The sequence below is a fragment of the Hemitrygon akajei genome, chromosome 16 (genome assembly GCF_048418815.1).
Source record: "Hemitrygon akajei chromosome 16, sHemAka1.3, whole genome shotgun sequence".
Classification (NCBI taxonomy): Eukaryota; Metazoa; Chordata; class Chondrichthyes; order Myliobatiformes; family Dasyatidae; genus Hemitrygon; species Hemitrygon akajei.
Genome location: NC_133139.1, coordinates 7069338 through 7089172, shown reverse-complemented (window position 1 = coordinate 7089172; position 19835 = coordinate 7069338). Strand labels below are relative to the sequence as shown.

Genomic DNA, 19835 nt, shown 5'->3' with positions numbered 1-19835 from the left:
GGTCTCTGGGACTGTAATAGTGTTATGTTAACTGTTACGCCACCAATTCATTCCCCCAACCAAGTCTCTGACACTTCTAGAAAAACAAGCCAAACTTGCAGAGAAGACTAATCCTCCTCCACTTTAGATGAAGACTTTCATAAATTCTGCTGCTGGAAGTTGGGACTTGCTCACCTCATCAGTTTTATTAGGGATGTGATGCGTGCATAGCTCCTACACAGCTGTGTTTGAAACTGGGACTGTGCCAGAAATGGACAGATGGCAGAGTTATTAGATGTGCATCATTCAATTCCCATCATGATGCTTGCTATTTAATCAGATTATAAAAAAGTCAGTTTTTCAAGATTAATATTCAGCTCGGTAACCTGTACCATTTTTATCCCAGTGCTAATGGGGGGGGGGGGTGTTGGAAGAAATACGTTTTGTAAAAGTACATTGTGCTGCAAAAATATTTTGCTTCCAATTATACTTATTGACAACAACATTCAAGCATTTTATGAACAGGAACTTTTTATTAACTAATCCACAAGATAAAAATACAGGCAGGGTCCACAGTGACTTGTTAGATTGAATTGGCCATAGAAGATGGGGTTGTAGTGGAGCATTGTTCTGACTGGACATCTGTGATGTACAGTGGTGTATTGCAGGGATCAGTGTGGGGAGCATAAGACGAGGGCTGTATTAGGCCATTTGGCCTATTGTCTGCTCTGCTGGTCCATCAGCACTGATTTATTATCCCTCTCAGCCCCATTCTCCTCAATACTCTCCATAACCTTTGATGCCCTGACTAATCAAGAGCCTATCAACTTCTATTTTAAATATACCCAATGACTTGGCATCCACAGTCATCTGTGGCAATAAATTCCATAGATTCACCACACCCTAATTTTTAAAAAAAATTCTGTCCCAAAAAGATGTCCTTGTATGGTGGGGCTGTGCCCTCTGGTCCTAGACCCTCCCACTCTTGGAAATATCCTCTCCACATCCACTCTATCTAGGCCTTTTGGTAGGTTTCAATTAACTGCAACACTACTGTGGCGCCTGATACTTGTGATATTTTGTGTGTGTGTGCACGCATACACATGATATGAACAAAATTGCAGGTAGGCTGTTCAGTAGGACGAAAGAAAAATTGGCAGAGCTGCAGATAGTGAGGAAAGCTTTCCAAGGATTCAGCAAGAGGGAGATCCATTAAATGTGGCTGGAAAAAAGTCACTTTAGTCTGGAGGTATTGCACTTAAAGATCAAATGTAAGAGGAATGTGTACAGTAAATGGGAGAGCAATCAATTTCCCTCTGATTTTTTTTTACAGCTGTGGGAACCAACCATTGCACTGAGCAGGAATTTTTTTACATAGTCTGAAAACTGCACAGCACTTTAATATTAGCATTATATAAAAGAAAATTCCAGCTTCACAGCCACAAAGACTATGTTCATAGTAAATTTATTATCAAAGTACATATATGTCACCATATACAACCCTGAGATTCATTTTCTTATAGGCATACTCAATAAATCTATAGAATAATGACTATAATAGAATCAATGAAAGACTGCTCAATTTGGGTGTTCAACCAGACTGCAGAAGACGTGTGTATGTCTGTAGCTCTCTGAAAGTGACGACGTGTGGATAGGGAGGGAAGCTTACGGCATGACTGCTTTCATCTTAAATTATTTACTTAAACCCTGTCATCCCTACTGGGGCAACGGCACCAAGAGTAGCTAACCAGAGTTCGTGGAGGCCGATATGATAGGGTCTTTTAAGAGACTCCTGGGCAGGTACATGGAGCTCAGAAAAAATAGAGGGCTATGGGTAACCCTAGGTAATTTCTCAGGTAAGGACATGTTCGGTACAGCATTGTGGGCTGAAGGACCTGTGTTGTGCTGTAGTTTTTCTATGTTTCTATGTGCTGAGCCTTAGTATAAGACTTTGGTTAGGGCACATTTGGAACATGGTGTTACCATTGTGATCACCCCTTTGTAGGTAGGATGTTCAAACTTCAAAGTAAATTTATTATCAAAGTACATATATGTCACCACATACTACATTGAGATTCATTTTCTTGCAGGCATTTACAGTCGGAACAAAGAAATACAATAGAATCAATGAAATCTAAGCACAATAGTATTTACATACGAACACTGACCAGCATCCAAAGTGCAAAAGAGATAATATGTGCAAATACAATAATAATAACAATAATAAATAAATAATACCGAGGACATGAGTTATGGAGTTCTTGAAAGTGAATTCATAGGTTGTGGGATCAGTTCAGAATTGAGGTGAGTGAAGTTATCCAGACCAGTTCAGGAACCTGATAATTGAGGGGTAGTTCCTGAACCTGGCAGTGTGGGACCTAAGGCTCCTGTACCTTCTTACCAGTGGCAGCATCAAGAAGAGAGCATGGCCTGGATGGTGGGGGCCTACATCATGGATGATGCTTTCTTGCCACAGCGTTCCTCGCAACTCATGATCTTGACAGTAGGATGTTGACACAAGGCTCCAATTGTTAGAACCTGAAACTATAGGAAAAGGTTGGAGGAGCTCAGTGCAGCTATGAAAATGAAGAGTCTTGACCCAGTATGTTGGCTGTCCATTTCCCTGCGTAGACGCTGCCTTACTCTAGCTTTTTATGCTTAAATTAGCTTTATTTGTCACATGTGCATTGAAACCTCGAAGCATACAGTGAAATGCATCAAGGATGTGCTGGAGGCAGCCGGTAAGTGTTGCAATGCTTTCAGCGCCAATGTAGCATGCCCACAGCTCACTAGCCCATATGTCTTTTGTCATGGTGGAGAGGCTTGTGAGAACTTAAGATCCTGAGAGCAATAGTTAGTTCCTGTTATGATCACCCACAGTAATAAGGTCAAGGGGGGATGTTTCAGACAAAGTGATCCAATCAAGACCTCACTGGCGGAGCCTGCGGAAGATCACAAGTCACAATGGCAGAGGAAGCCTGCAGCAGTGAAGGGTCCCTAGTCATCTTGCATTCCATGCCACTGGACCCTGACCCCGATCTGTTAAGGACTGTATAGTGGCTGCCCATTCATCAGCCTCCCCACATTAAACAACTTCGTGCACAGGTATTCTCCATAAATGTTATGTTAGGTGTATGCTGGATTGTCCTCTACAGCTACCTGAAGACCCACCAATAGACAACTCTTTTGGAAAACATCATACTCGACTCGACACTGTCTTTGGAAAGTGGGAGGAAACTGGAGCACCCGAGAGTAAGCCCATACAGTCATGGAGAGAATGTACAATGCCTTACTATGCCTAGTAAAGACATAGTGTAGTGGTGGGAATTGAACCCGGGTTACTGGTGCTGTAAAGAGTTATGCTAACTGTTACACTACCGTGCTGTCACACAAGATATAGTTATGCGCTTGTAGCACCTTGTCAGTAGCTACTATAGGAAAAGTTGTTCAACCCATTGAAATCTCCGATCTTGATAATTTTTAATTTGGGTACTGGTTGCAAATTATTTGTATTGCATTTGTAATTAGTAAAAGACAACTGAGTCTTACGTGACAGCAGTGTTGATTGATGTGGTGAATTTAACGTGGCTTCAGTAGTGAAGAGAGAGAAATATAGTTAAATGGTATAAAGATCCTGAAAAGAAGTGGGGAGCAGAATTACTGGACCAGAAGTTAGTCTCAGCCCGAAACATCGACTGCTTATTCATTTCCATATTCTGTCTGACCTGCTGAGTTCCTCCAATATTTTGAGTGTGCTGCCATACAGAATTACCAGCAGCCATCAGAGCTTAATTAGAAATACAGTGGATTCCAGTTAATTGGGACACATTGGAACTAATACATTTTGGCCTAGTTAAGCTAGCTTCATGGAAATAGTTAAAAAGGCATAGAAAAGACAAACTACCCTTTAATTGAATAATAAATTCTGATTTAAATGATATAGAGATCAGATTAGAACACTACCAATACTACTACAGTACTATAAAACCGTGTATTAGTGTCTAAAAGTTACTGACGGAGGAATTAATCCAGTGTATGCTGCTGTTCTTTTAATTAACTCTAAATGAACAAAATCTGCGCAGACACCTAGTAAAGATAATGGACTGCTTTCACACAATGCTTTTGATTATTACATCCTCAATCTTTCATTTTCACTCCCAGCCATTTCTGGCATCTCGAAGCCTGAATGTATGAAACCACAGTGAGCAAATCAGTTCTGAATTGTCTTGCTGCTTATTTCTCACCAAATGTCTGTGACTAAAAATCACTGCTTTTTTGAACATAAACACATGCAACAGATGCTATTTAAAAACTGTTATCTCGAAGTATGGTATTGTGTCTAACGGCCATACAAGTGCAGGCAATTGTGCTAGTTTGAAACTGTTAGACAACGGTCACCTGTCCCTATTAGTGGCACAGTGTCCCAAAAAAAAAACCAAAGGGAACCCTTGCTATTTTCTTGATTAGTTTTTGTTCTTTAAGAGTTGTCCGAAATAAGCAGCTGCCCTGATTAACTGATGGCCCAAGTAACCAAATCCATTGTGTAATTGTAAGGATTAGGGTTATCTTATTGGAAAGTGTAACATGGTAGACTCCATCCAAGTATGGTCACATGGGCAAAATGGCCCATGGGTGGCATAGTAGTTTAGCAGTTAGCATAATATTTTACAGTGCCAGTGAATGGAACATCAGGGTTCAAATCCCGCTGTTGTCTGTAAGGAGTTTGTACGTTCTGTCCATGGCCACATGGGTTTCCTTCGGGTACTCCGTTTCCTCCCAGACTCCAAACATGTATGGGTTAGAGTTAATGAGTTGTGGCATGCTATGCTGCCAACATTTGTGGGCTTCTGCCAGCACATCCTCGCACTTCCCTCTCAACCGGGCAGATGCAGAGCCACGCGGTAACTAAAATGCTCCCACTCAGATAGCCTTTGGTGCCACACGGTTTTCAGGCCATGTAAAATTTTCCTGCTCAAGAGTAATGTGCAGCTTTAAAATAAATTAGAGGGAACGTTGCATCCTTGGAGTGTGTTGTACATTAATGCAAAAAAGCATTTCGATGTATATTTTTGTGTACATGTGACAAATAAAGCTGAACATTTTTTTTTTAAAAAGGTTGGACAAACTGGGATTGTTTTCTCTGGAGACTGAGTCCAAGGGATGACTTGAGAGCGATGGATAGGACAGCAGGTCTTTTCCTGGGTGGATCGAATACTAAAAGCATAGATTTAAGGAAAGAAAGAAAAAGCAAAGTATCCTTTGGATACACTATATGATGTGTGATGACAGAGCAGAGATTAGCTTGTCATACGTACATTAAAACATACAGTTTTGGTGCCGGAAGCATTGCGACACTTGTGGGGTGCCCCTAGCACTTCTTTGGGCTATGTTGGTCATTGGCATAAATAAAGATGCATTTCACTGTGTTTTCATGTACATATCAAAAATAAAAGTAAGATAATCAGCACTGTATGGTATGAGTTAACTGGAAGAGTATTTTGCAAGCTTTAGATTTTTTAGCTGAGATAAAAATGTTTTGATCTTGTTTCCATGTTCATGTAATTGTTCTTGGGAAATGTGCAGTACCATGCAAAGAAAATTTTAGGCACGTTATATATAGCTAGGGTGCCTAAGGCTTTTGCACAGTATTGTATTGGTTAACGTGGAGCACAGAGAGAGTTTGTAAGTCTGGTAGGAGCAAAGTATGTTGGAAATGGCAAAGGTAGGGTGTAGTGGGAGGGGCATGGAATAGAAGTGGCAGAGGATTGGGGGGTTGGTGACGCGAGTGCAGACACACAGGGCCCTGAGACACCAGGCAAGGTCATTTGATTACAAACAATTGGTTTATTGATCATCACAGCAAGTCCCTCTGATGCTTTCTGCTCCTTCTCCTCTTCCTTTATCCCAGCAATGATTCCACTCTCAGTCCACAATAGAGACCCATATTAGAATCAGGTTTATCATCACAGGTATTCAGGAAATGTGTTTTCTTTTGCAGCAGCAGTATAGTGCAATATATAAAATTACTACAGTACTGTGCAAAATCTTAGGCAACCTAGCTATATATGTGCCTAAGGCTTTTGCATAATACTGTATATATAATCATTTTTACTTTTGAGCTATTTAGTGCTTGTGCACACAGTATTTGTTTGAGGTTGCCTCGCTCCAGCTTGGCTCTTCCCCTCTTCCACCTTGTGTGAAGCCTTCAGAATCAGGTTTAATATGTTGTGAAGTCTGTTTTTCAGCAGCAGTACATTGCAATACGTAATAATAAAAACAATCATAATAAATAATAATATGAAATGTATTTTTAAAAAGAACAAATAAGTAGAGTAAAAAGAGAGCAAAAGAAATAGAGGTAGTGTACATGGGTTCGTTGTTTATTCAGAAATCTGATTGCCGAGGGGAAGAAGCTGTTCTTAAAATATTGAGTGTTTTTTCTTCTGGCTCCTGTACTTCTGATGGTGACAAGGAGAAGAGGGCATGTCCTATGATTTAATGATGGATGCCTCTTTTCTGGGGCATCGTCTTATGAAGGTGTCCTCCATACAGGGGACACTAATGCCCAGGCTGGAGCTGGTTAAGTTTTCAACTTTCTGCAGCTTTTTCCAATCCTGTGCTGTCACCTCTCCATACCAGCTTCTCATTCAAGTTTGACGTCCCTGTTATCTCTGCGTGTCTCAGCATAAAATTTTCTTCATAGTATGCAAAGTGAAAAGCATTATTTAAATGCAAATTGTTGCTGATAGAATGAAAATTGCACTCTATATAAGCTACAGTTTAGACTGATTTCAGCAGCTCTTGTCAATCATTTGAGGTTGTTTCAGAATCAGGCTTATTATCACTGACATGTTGTGAAATTTGTTGTTTTGCAGCAGCAGTGCAGTTCAAGACAATTAAAAAAGTTACAAGAAGAAATATACACTCAATACCCACTTTATTAGGTACAGGAGTGAAGCCCAGCGTGGTCTTCTGCTGCTGCTGTTCATCCACTTCAAGGTTCTAAGTGCTGTGTGTACAGAGATGCACTTCTGCACATCACTGTTGTAACACATGTTTGTTGAATTGTTGTTGCTTTCTTGTCAACCTCTCATTAACAAGGCATTTTCACCAACAGAACTGCCGCTCACTATATTTTTGTTTCTTGCACCATTCTCTGTAAATTGCAGAGACTGTTGTGTGTGAAAATCACAGGAGATTAGCAATTCCTGAGATAGTCAAACCACCCTGTCTGGCACCAACAATTATTCCACAGTCAAAGTCACTTAGATCACATTTCATCCCCAATCTGATGTTTCATCCAAACAACATCTGAACTTCCTGACTATGTCTGCATGTTTTTATGCATTGAGTTGCTGCCACCTGATTGGCTAATTGGATATTTGCAGTAATGGACAGGTGTACTAAATAAAGTGGCCACTGAGTGTATAAATAAGTAGTACAAAAATAGCAAAAAGATGGGCAATGTTCATAGGAAATTGATTTGAACTACAGTTAGAGTGAGTCAGATATTTGTGTCAGGGATGAAAAAGAGCTTGTATTTGCATATAGCCTTCAGCATCCTCTGATTCGCTCCAAGTGTTTCACGTAGCTAGACGAAGGTAAAATTTGTCTGGTGTAAATAACACAACTAGTTCCTGACTACCATTAATTTGAACTTTTGTAGAGTGAAAATCTGACAAAAAAAAATCTAGGACAAGTCCTCTTCTCACTGCAAAGGAGATGTGGGAGAGTGAAAACCTACATTTTAGGAACAGCTTCTTCCACTCCACCATCAGAGTTCTGAATCTTTGGTGACATACCAAATATCCTCAAGTTCCTTATGATATATTGCTACTGGCATGCCCAGGGAACAAGATCCATTGGCTCTCTTGTCTATCCTGTCTGTTATTTCCTTAAGGAAACCATGCTGACTTTGGCCTATTTTATTGTGTGCCTTCAAGTACACTGAAACCTCATCCTTAACAATGGACTCCAACATCTTCCCAACCACTGAAGTCAGGCTAACTGGCCTATCGTTCTCATTATTTTGCCTCCCTCCCTTCCCTAAGAGTGGAGTGTCATTTCCAATTTTCCAGTCCTCTTGAACAATTCCTAAATCCAGTGATTCTTGAAAGATAGTTACTAATGCCTCCATAATCTCTTCAGCTACCTCTTTCAGATCTATGGATGTAGTCCAACTGGTCCAGGTGACATATCTACCTTTAGACGTTTTACCTTCCCAAGCACCTTCTCCTTCATAATAAACACCCACTTCTGCTTCCTGATACTCAAATTTCTGTCATACTGCTACTGTCTTCCTCAGTGAAGACTGACACGAAAATGGCAAAAAATGCTTCTAATTGTTTTAAAGGCATTGAATGTTTTTAAACCTCAGTATTATCGCACTAACATTATTTTGTTCTCCTGTATAGGTGTACGCTTCAACATCAAGTGAAGAATACAGCAGGGATTCAGCTGGGTATTCTTCATCCAAGCCTTCAGGTTCTGTATTTCCAGGCTCATTCTATATTCAAGGTAAAGTTAATTATCTGAATTAGTAGTGAGATTATTTATTCATCTAGAAATACAGCACAGAACAGGCCCTTCCAGCCCAACGAGCCACACCACCCAGCAACCCACCTAATTTAACCTTGGCCTAATCAGGGGACAATTTACAATGACTGATTAACCAGTACATCTTTGGACTGCGAGAGGAAAATAGAGCAAGCACCTAAAGAAACCAAATACACACAGGCAGAGCGTAAAGACTTTCTTACAGAAGATGGTAGAATTGAATTCCAGAATGCCCCAAGCTGCGATGTCTCTTAAGACATTTGTACTTCCCTTTGCCCTTTTTTTTTGTTGGTGAGTGCACTATCTTATCCAGTCTTTGTTGCCAGAATTGAACTCCAAACTCTGCCGCAAACTTTAATAGTGTCGCGCTGACTGCTGCGCTACTTTGGCATCCCCAGGAGTAGAGAATGTTTTGTGTTTTCTCAAATTTGGAAAATGACTCATGATTTTCAGCTGAAAAAACGCCTTGTGTACCAACTTGATTAACACAAAATGTTTTTTTTAAAGGAATCTGCATTATTATACCAGGGGAGAGTTGTTCTTTACTTCATGTATCTTTAATTCTATGCACAGTACTGTAGTAATTTTATATATTGCGCTGTACAGCTATCACACAAAAAAAATCATGACGTATGTGAGTGATGATGCACCTGATTCTGGAATGTCTTTATTGAGGATTGAGAGGGGAAGGGGGCAGGGAGAGGCTGAATCATGGAGGGGAAAAAAGGAAGGGAGAGAGGAGGGAGCAGGAAGCACCAGAGAGACATTATGTAAAGATCAATAAAACAGTTGTTTGGAATCAAATGACTTTGCCTGGTGTCTTAGAGCTGGCTATATCTTCACCCGTGCCACCTTTCATTCTCTGACACCTGTCCCACACCCATCCTGTGGTGCTCCACATTGACAAATGCAGTACTGTGCAAAAGTCTTGGGCATCCTGGCTGTGTGTATATATATGTACCTCAGACTTATGCGCAGTACTGTATCAACTATCTATTACACTGAGGAGAGTTGTTCTTTATTTCAGTTATCTTTAATTCTATATACTTACTGCTTCAAAATACTTAGGAATATTACCCAAGTGCATGGAAAATATGTTTGGTGCCATGGTAGCATAGTAATTAGCATGACGCTATTACAGCTCGGGGCATCACAGTTCAATCACAGCATCCTCTGTAAGGAGTTTGTATGTTCTTCTCATGTGGGTTTCCTCTGGGTGTTCTGGTTTCTTCCCACAGTCTGGTTAGTAAGTTTAATTGGTCATTGTAAATTGTTCCGTGATTAAGCTAGAGTTAAACTAATAAGTTGCTGGGCAACATGGTTCGGTAGGCCAGAAAAGCCTGTTCCACGCTCTATCTCTAGGTAAAGGAATGATAGTAATAGAAATATATATAATTTAGGAGGTGTTCTAGAATATTAGATATGACACAATTGCATTTTTATTTGTAAATCAGATGTAAAGTAGCATTTTGATTCATGAAGGTGTATTATCTTGTAGACTAAAGTAGAAATGATATTACTTCTGTTCTTTGTGGGAAACCCCTTTGTTATTTTGCACTATAGAGTGCTGAATGTGTGTATTTTTAACATTGATGAGATCTAGTGGTTTGAGTTTAATTTGTTCCTCAATGCAGTATGACCTGAGGTTTAGTTACAGGGCTGCGTTAAGGTAAGTCAGTTACGTAGTAGTCTCGGATGTACTGAGGTATTTGCCTAGTTTGACAACCATCAAAGTACATGGAATGAACCAGTCACCCAATTTACTTCAACTCCTTGTGGATCTTGGGAAGTTGCAAACTGAACCTTCTTTAGACTCTTAAAGGCAACAAGATTAGATTTCCTGGGGGCACTTTCTTCTGCAAGTCCATATAGACACTGTTCAAATGGACCCAGTTCCTTCAGGAGTTTGGTAGGTTCTTAACTTTTATTTTGGGTTGCTTGATATTCCCATAAAATGCCACAATAGCTGCTTGCCTTAGCTTTAGGAGAAGTGTAACACAGAACAGTACAGGCCTTTCAGCCCATAATGTTGTACTGACCCTTTAACCTACTCCAAGATCAGTCTAACATTTCCCTCCTACATAATCTCTCCATTTTTCTTTCATCCATGTATCTAAGAGTCTCTTAAATGTCTGTAATGTATCTGCATCTATCAGCAATCCCAGCCATAAATTCCATCCCCTTACCATTCTCTGTGAGGGAAAAAAATGTACTTCTGATATTTCCACATATATTTTCTTCCAGTCACCCTGAAAGTACTTTTAAAGACACATTTATTATCAAAGTATGTATACCATGTACAAACCTTGAGATTCACCTTCAGCTGCAAAATGAAGAAACACAATAGAAGCCACGAAAACCCCACACAACAAAGACCAGCAAACATCCAATGTGCAAAAAAAGTAACCAAATAGTACACGGAACATGAACAGCAGAATCACTAAAAGTGAGCCCACAGCCATAGAACCAGTTTAACACTGAGATGTGTGCAGCCAGTGAAGACTCTTGCACCTCGCACCCGATAGTCTGGGCCTGTACTCACTGGCGTTTAGAAGAATGAGGAGGGGTCTCATTAAAACCTACTGAATATTGAAAGCTTTAGGTAGAGTGGATGTTTCCTATAGCTGGGGAGTCTAGGACCAGAGGGTACAGCCTCAGGATAGAGGGACGTCCATTTAGAAGAGAGATGAGACAGTGGTACAGGCCGGTTCATTGGGTATTTTTAAGGCAGAGGTTGAGACAGGAGAATGGGGTTGAGAGGAATAGTAAATCAGCCATGATGGAATGGCGGAGCAGTCTCGATGGGCCAAATGGCCTAATTCTGCTCCTCTGTCTTATGGTGTTATGGTCTAACTATTATACTGAACTGAAGACATTGGGTCAGGTTACTCTGGAAAGTAATGTTCTAATCTCCAAATCTACTCAGATTCATTTGTTCTGAAACAGATTTTTAATAACCTGGGAAAGGGGTACACGCAAATCTCATGTTACAACTGTTTGGGTTACAGAGACTTAAAGATTTCTCAAATCACTACCCAAAAATTTGAGATACAGAATAAAATTCACTCTTGCAGAATTTGTATGGGTATGTGTGTGTAGTGGAGAAGAGCGGTTAAGAAGTAAATAAATCAACTCTTCTTTTTGTTTTCAACCTGTGTTTCTTGATGCATGCATAAATTAAGCCGCTTCACATTATGGAAAATCGAGATGCAAAGTAAATTAAAAACGCTTGCAAGTAAATTTATTATCAATGTGCATACATGCCACCATATACAACCATAGGGTTCATATTCTTGCAGGCATTTACAGCAGAACAAAGAAATACAATAGAATCATGAAAAACTACTCAAAAAGACTGACAAACACCTTTCCCTCCCCCCCGCTTTCCGCAGGGATCCTACGCGACTCCCTTGTCCATTCATCCCCCCAATCCCTTCCCACCGATCTCCCTCCTGGCACTTAACCTTGCAAGTGGAACAAGTGCTACACCTGCCCTTACACTTCCTCCCTCACCACCATTCAGGGCCCCAGACAGTCCTTCCAGGTGAGGCGACACTTCACCTGTGAGTCGGCTGGTGTGGTATACTGCATCCGGTGCTCCCGGTGTGGCCTTTTATATATTGGTGAGACCCGATGCAGACGGGGAGACTGTTTCGCTGAACACCTACGCTCTGTCCGCCAGAGAAAGCAGGATCTCCCAGTTGCCACACATTTTAATTCCACGTCCCATTCTTATTCTGATACGTCTATCCATGGCCTCCTCTACTGTCAAGGTGAAGCCACACTCAGGTTGGAGGAACAACACCTTATATACCGGCTGGGTAGCCTCTAACTTGATGACATGAACATTGACTTCTCTAACTTCTGTTAATGCCCCTCCTCTCCTTCTTACCCCATCCCTGATATATTTAGTTTTTTTTTGGTTTTTTCCCCCTCCCTTTTTTTTTCTTTCTCTCTCTGCCCATCACTCTACCTGTTCTCCATCTCCCTCTGCTGCTCCCCTCCCCCTTTCTTTCTCCCTAGGCCTCCCGTCCCATGATCCTTTCCCTTCTCTAGCTCTGTATCCCATTTTGCCAATCACCTTTCTGGCTCTCAGCTTCACCCCACCCCCTCCAGTCTTCACCTATCATTTCGCATTTTCCCCTCCCCCTCCTACTTTCAAATCTCTTACTATCTTTCCTTTCAGTTAGTCCTGAAGAAGGCTCTCGGCCCGAAACGTCGACAGCGCTTCTCCCTATAGATGCTGCCTGGCCTACTGTGTTCCACCAGCATTTTTTGTGTGTTGCCTCACAAACACCCAGTGTATAAGAAGAAATCCTTTGCATCCTATGCAAATCCAAAAAAAAAATGATCAATGGGGAGGGAGCGACAGAGGGAAAGAGAAGAGTTGGAACAGGGAGAGAAAGAGGGAGAGGACGAGACAGGGACAGAGAGAGGGAGAGGACCGTACAGAGAGATGAAAAGTGAGAGATAGATGAGAACTTAGGTTGTAGAGTCCTTGAAAGTGGGTCCATAGCTTGTGGAATCAGTTCAGTGCTGAATAAACACAACTCCACCCTCCCTATAATGTGGGGTTCACTGGTGCTGAATTTTATTTATTGTCTAATTCTTCACTTGCCATTGTTTCTTTTTAAAAAAAATTGGCTGGTTGTGTGGTAAAAATGGACACAAAAGATTTAGCATTTTCCAAAAAATTACTTTTACTAAATATTGTGCTCACCTCCAAAAGATAGTCGGAACACTTTCCTTTCTAACCACTCAGTGCTATCAGCGAGTACTCTGAGATGAAAGAGGGATTATCAGATACAAATTTTAAAATTCCTTCTAGTCCTCTCCAACAACATACTGTTAAACCTAATCCCTGAAGAACTCCCTACACAGTACTGATTGTATTTTTCCAGTTCTTATGCCAAGATGTCCTGCTGTTTATCCAGCTGAGATTGTCCAATTACTGCTGGATTCAGGACTCATGGCTATAGGCTCATGTTCACCTTGAGCTGCGCTGTTCTAACACACACATCTCATTGACTCGCAGCTCAGCAGAGGAAACTTTTACCCTACGAGTCTGGGCCAGATTCAACTACAATTTCCCATGGTGAAGGGTGTCTCTTCTAATCCACTGTGCCAAGGTTTCTCCCTGCACCAGTTTAAATGAAACTTTACTGCTGTATTGCACTGTAATGGTACCGCAAAGCATAAAACAGAACATAGAACTGTACAGCACAGGAACAGATCCAACTGGCCACAATGTTGTGCTGAACCAATTAAATTAGTAATCAAATGGCCAACTAAACTAATTTCTTCTCAAGGTTCAAAGTAAATTTATTATCAAAGTACATATGTCACCATATATACTTGAGATTCATTTTAGAATCAGAAACATAGAAAGCTTACAGCACAATACAGGCCCTTCGGCCCACAATGCTGTGCCAAATATGTACTTTAGAAATTACCTTGGGTTACCCATAGCCCTTTATTTTTCTAAGCTCCGTGTACCTATCCAGGAGTCTCTTAAAAGACCCTATTGTATCCGTCTCCACCACCATCGCTGGCAGCCCATTCCACACACTCACCACTCTCTGCCTTTTAAAAAAAAAACAACTTATCCCTGACATCTCCACTGTACCTACTTCCAAGCACCCTAAAACTGTGCCCCCTTGTGTTAGCCATTTAGCCCTGGAAAAAAGCCTCTGAGTATCCACATGATCAATGCCTTTCATCATCTGAGGCACCTCTATCAGGTCACCTCTCATCCTCCATTGCTCCAAGGAGAAAAGGCCAAGTTCACTCATTTTTTGATTTCAACTCACGTTTCTTGACACATGAATAAATGACATGAATCCATATGATGGAAGATCACTCTGCAACTTATTTTTAGCTTGGAAAGGCTCCTGACTCTGAGGGGAAAAGAATGTGTGGTCCAGTACTCAAGAAGGGCCAACTGAATGTCTTGTATGACTACCTTCCAGTGGCTCTGACCTCACACATCGTAATGACCCAGAGAGGCTGGTCCTGGCTCATGTCCGACCACTGGTCAGATCAGGCTTCGGTTCCCCTGAATTTTGCCTACCAGGAGCATACTGGAGTCAACGATACTGTCATCTTCCTGCTGAACAGAGCCTACTCCCATTTGGAATAAGCAGGGTAGCACTGTGAGGATCATGTTTTTTGATTTCTCTAGTGCCTTCAATACCATACAGCCCTTGTTGCTGGGGGAGAGAAGCTCCATTCAGTACAGGTTGGCACTTTCATTGTTTCCTGGATAATGGGGTACCTAACTGGTACCTGACTGCATGGTCTCCCTTCCTGTTTACCTTGTATACCTCAGACTTCAAATACAACACAGTCATGTCATCTGCAGAAATTCTCTGATGACTTAGCAATAGTTGGGTGTATGAAGGGAGGATGAATAGAGGGCCCTAGGCGAGGACTTTGTCAAATGGTGCAAACTGAATTATCTGCAGCTCAACATCGGTAAGGCAAAGGAGATTGTGATGGACTTTTGGAAGATTAAGCCTGCATTGCTCCTGTTACTACTGATGGTGAAGACGTGGATGTGGTGAGGACCTACAAGTACCTGGGGTGCACCTGGATGACAGATTTGAATGGAACACCAAAACAAAGGCTGTGTACAAGGATGGCCAGAGTTGCCTTTTACATCCCGAGGAGACTGATGTTCTTTGGAGTATGGAGGCCTCTCCTTCACACATCCTACCAGTCTGTTGATGGCAATACAGTCTTCTATGCAGCGATGTGCTGGGGCAATAGCATCAAGACGGGTGATTGATTTCTGGCAATTCTGCACAATGTTTCTCACCCTCTGCATGCCACCTTGGGTGAACAGAGGAGCACTTTTAGTAATAGATTAAGATAACCGCGCTGTTCCAAAGAGTTTAATATGAAGTTATTCTTACCATTGGCCATTAGGTTCTATAATGAGTTGACCTATAGCCGGGGAAGAGATGATCCCCTTCTGTTAGACTGTTTGTGGTAACTTATTTTTTATTCTTTCTTACTTCTCCTAATATTTGTATATCTGTGCACTTGTAATGCTACTGTGACACCGTAATTTCCTTGGGATCAATAAAGTATCTATCCATCTCTCTATTTTGAATAAACATAGCTCTGCCCTCCATATATCATAGAGTTTCGCTGTATTAAATCTTATTTATCTAATTTCTCGTTTTTGCCATTGTTTCTTTAAAAAAACAATTTTTTTCTGGTTGTGTGATAACAGGTGTGACCAACCAAAAATGGACACAATACTTAGCATTTACTGAAAAAAATATGATAATTATATAACTACATACTCAGTGGCCTCTTTATTAGGTATCTCCTGAAGCTAATAACGTGGCCACTAAGTGTATGTTTGTGGTCTTCTGCTGCTGTAAGCCATCCACTTTAAGATTCAATATGTTGTGTACTCAGAGATACTTTTCTTCACACCGCAGATGTAACATATGGTTATTTGAGTTACTGTTGCCTTCCTATCAGCTTGAGCCAGTCTGGCTAGTCTCCTTTAACCTCTCATTAACAAAGCGTTTTTACCCACTGAACTGCTGCTATCTGTATGTTTTTTGTTTCTTGCACCATTCTCTGTAAACCTTAGAGACTGTTGTGTGTGAAAATCCCAGATCAGCAGTTTCTGAGATGCTCAAGCCACCCTGTCTGTCACCAACAATCATTCCACAGTTAAAGCCACTCCCCCCATTTTGATGTTTTGGCTGAACCACAACTGAATCTCTTGACCATGTCTGCATGCTTTTATGGATTGAGTTGCTGTCACATGGTTGGCTGATTAGATATTTGCCCTAGCAAGTGTACAAGTTGCCTAATAAAGTGGCCATAGAGTGTATATTTCCATTCTGGAAGTCTGCAGATATTAAACAAGCTCTTTAATTTTTAGATGGTATTCACAACAGTCCTGATGTCTGGAATTCATCCAGTGGAATGGCTCAGCCAAGTTACGGTGGTTTGATGGGAAATACGACAACCCATTTATCCCAAGCGAGTGGCTACAGCAACCTTCATCCACAGGAGCGCCTGGTAAATGCTCTTAATCTCCAGAGTGCTAGCAATGCTGGGGTCGCAAAGTGAGGAGGCTCCAGTTAATTGTGAGAGAAAGTGATTGTGCAGAATGTTAGCATGCGGAGAAATTCCTGCATTGTGGGGAAAAAGCGATAAAACTGATTTTATTTCTGCAAGTTAATTGGATGATAATTGCATTATCGCTTAAATTGTTTGACCACTGCTTAATGTATGATTACCATAACTCAAGTCAAATTTTGTGTCTATCACCTTCTTAAAATCATTTTAAATGTATAAGCTCCTGCAACTAACTATATTCAGAGTTCTTTCAAATCAGCTCTGAGTGAGCCAAAGCAATTTTCCAACTGCTGTTAACAAACTGCTTGGAATTATGGCTTTATTTAAGGCAACTTAACAACATTTCTGGATAGGTAGTCTAGCTTCAAATGTTTCACTTTAAATTTTGCATGTGTAATCTGATGTCATGCTTAAATGAATTGGTCACGTCTAAGACTGAATGCAAAGTATTTGCAAAGAAGTATAGAAGGGAAAGAGGGTAATATGGGGATTGTAAAAACTTTCTGTTGAGATTTTAATTGCAAAAACATGTTTTTTTAATTCTATTAATTCCTTTGTCAGTAATTCTGGGAAAAGAAAACTAGAATCTACGTCATACTTTATTAATTAGTAAAATACTTCCATCTGCATAGTGTCACTTGAGACTAGCAGTTTAGTGTTGGTGGTGACTTTCAGTCGGGTAACTAGGTCCCACGTGGGACAAATACAATAAACCATAAGACGTAGGAGCAGAATTAGTCCGTTTGGTCCATCGAGTCTGCTCCACCATTCTATCGTGGCTGATTTAATATCCCCCTCAACACCATTCCCTGCTTTCTCCTCGTAATCTTTGATGCCCTGACTAATCAACCCATTGATTTGGCCTCCACAGCTGTCTGTGACAATGAATTCTGCGGCTAAAGAAATTCAATAAAAACCTAAGAACAGAATTAGACTGTTCAGCTCCTGTCTACTCTGCCATGCCATCGTGGCTGATGAATTATCCATCTCAACCCCATTCTCCTGCCTTCTTCCCAAAAGGCTCTTTGAGTCAGAACCAGAATCATATGACCATACGAAATAGGAGCAGAATTAGACTGTTCAGCCCATTGAGCTGCTCCGCCGTTTCATCGTGTCTGATCCATTTCCCTCTCATCCCCATAAAATGACCACTGAGTGTATACTGATGATCAGAATCAGGTTTAATAGTACTGTCATGAAATCTGTTGCTTTGTGACAGCGTACAGTACAATACATAACAAACCTATATAAATTACAAGTTAAAGTAAGTAGTGCAAAATGTACTCCTGTAATGGGATCCAGTTTCCAGTGGACTGGTTAGAATAATCCGCGAACACAAAGGTAAAAACAAAATCTTTCCCTATGTTCTCTGCCAATTAAAGCCTCATAAACACCTCAGTCTTATTTGCCTCCACCACCACCCCTGACCGGGCTTTCTAAGCACCCACCATTCTGTGTGTTTAAAATAAACTTAGTTTGAACCTACCCCCTCACATGCACTCTAATGTCTGACATTCTGGCTTTTGCCTTTCAAAATTTTATTGCCATCTACAAGTCTCCACCTGTGCCCCTGCCACTTCTTTATACTATTAACTGTCTTCCCGCTTGCTTTACAATCCTGAGGAAGGGTCTCGGCCCGAAACATCAACTGTTTATTCGCTTCCACTGATGATGCCTTACCCACTAAGTTTGTCCAGCATTTTTTTTGTTTAATATGGAAACAACGGTAGTTCTCAAGGCCAAAACTGCTGCTGAAGATATTATTTCATTTAGAGATACAGCACAGTGACAAGCCCTTCTAGCCCACAAGCCCACACTGCCCAATGACACCCATGTGACTGATTAACTTATTGACCCATATGCCTTTGGAATGTGGGAGCAAACCAATATAATCACAACAAAGACATACAGACTCCTTACAGACAGCGACAGAAGTTAATCCGGGGTTCCTGGCGCTGTAATAGAATTACACTAACCATTACACTGCCATACCATGTTGCCCTTAAAGGGGTTACCTTTAACCTATCAGATCCCGAAAAGGGGTTACCTTTCAAAGGTTCAAAGACTCATTTATTATCAAAGTATACAACTTGAAATTCTTCTCTGGGTAGCCATGAAACCAACAAAAAAAAATCCTTAAACCCTAAAAATCCCCCTCTGCACAAAATGGAACAAAAATGGAAAAGGCACGTCAACCCCTAAATCCCTCCTCCCACAAAAAAGCTAACAAAATGAAACAGGAACATCGACCTCCAAATCCCTCCTCCCACACAAAAAAAAGAAAGATCGGGCGAAAAACACAGAATATGAAAGCACTATAAGACTGAAAAATAGTCTACAGTCGAAGTCCACATCCAAAATGCAGAAACCTGGGGAATACTCTCTGGGTCCAGCAGCAGACCTTTCCCTCTGTGTAGCAGAGCCATCAGAAGGCAGGCAGCAAGTGTTCAGCCTTCGCACTAGCCTCAATGCTTCGATCTCCTTCGTCACTTCAATTGGCGAAATGGAATTAACAATACCTTCCCCCCGCCCATCCACAGGGTTATCGCCTTGAGGTTCCCACACGTTGTCTGTCTCCCAGAATCTGCAGAGCGCTGAAGCACCCAAACCTCTTCAAACTTGCACATTCACCTCAATGTTTCAATCTCCCTTATCCTTTAACCTGTCCTTTCCCTTAAAGAGGTTACCTTAAATTCATCTTTTCTACTCTACAGTCAGAGATCATTCACATTACAAACATACACTCATAACCAATGTGATTTCCTTAACAGATAACATAGAATATTACAGTACTGGCTCTCCACCCTACAATGGTGTGCCAACATTTTAAACTACTCCATGATCAATCTAACTTCTCCCTCCCACATAGCCCTCCATTGTTAAACTATAATGCACAGGAGCAGAATTAAACCATTTGGCCCATTGAGTCTACTCTGCCACTTATCATGGCTGATCCATTTTTCCTGTCAGCCCCAGTCTCCTGCCTTATGCCCATATGCCTTCATGCCCTAACAAATCAAGAATCTGTTAACTTCTGCCTTAAGTATGCATACAGACTTGGCCTCCACAGCTGCCTGTGGTTATAAGTTCCACAGATTCACCCTTGTCTGACTAAAGAATCGATCATCATTTAAGAGTTTCTTAAATGTTCTGTATGTATATCTGCCTTTGCCCCCACCCCTAGCAGTATATCC

At 41.1% G+C, this 19835-nt stretch overlaps 1 protein-coding gene across 12 annotated transcripts in view; it reads left to right on the top strand.

Annotated features, from left to right (window-relative positions):
- LOC140739720 (transcription factor 12-like) overlaps positions 1-19835 on the top strand; it is a 175233-nt gene that overhangs the window by 110237 nt on the left and 45161 nt on the right. For all 12 annotated transcript variants that reach the window (XM_073068173.1, XM_073068171.1, XM_073068175.1 and 9 more), the window contains 2 exons: positions 8394-8496; positions 16442-16581. In XM_073068173.1, the coding sequence (XP_072924274.1) occupies positions 8394-8496; positions 16442-16581 (243 nt within the window). The remainder of the gene's footprint in view (positions 1-8393; positions 8497-16441; positions 16582-19835) is intronic.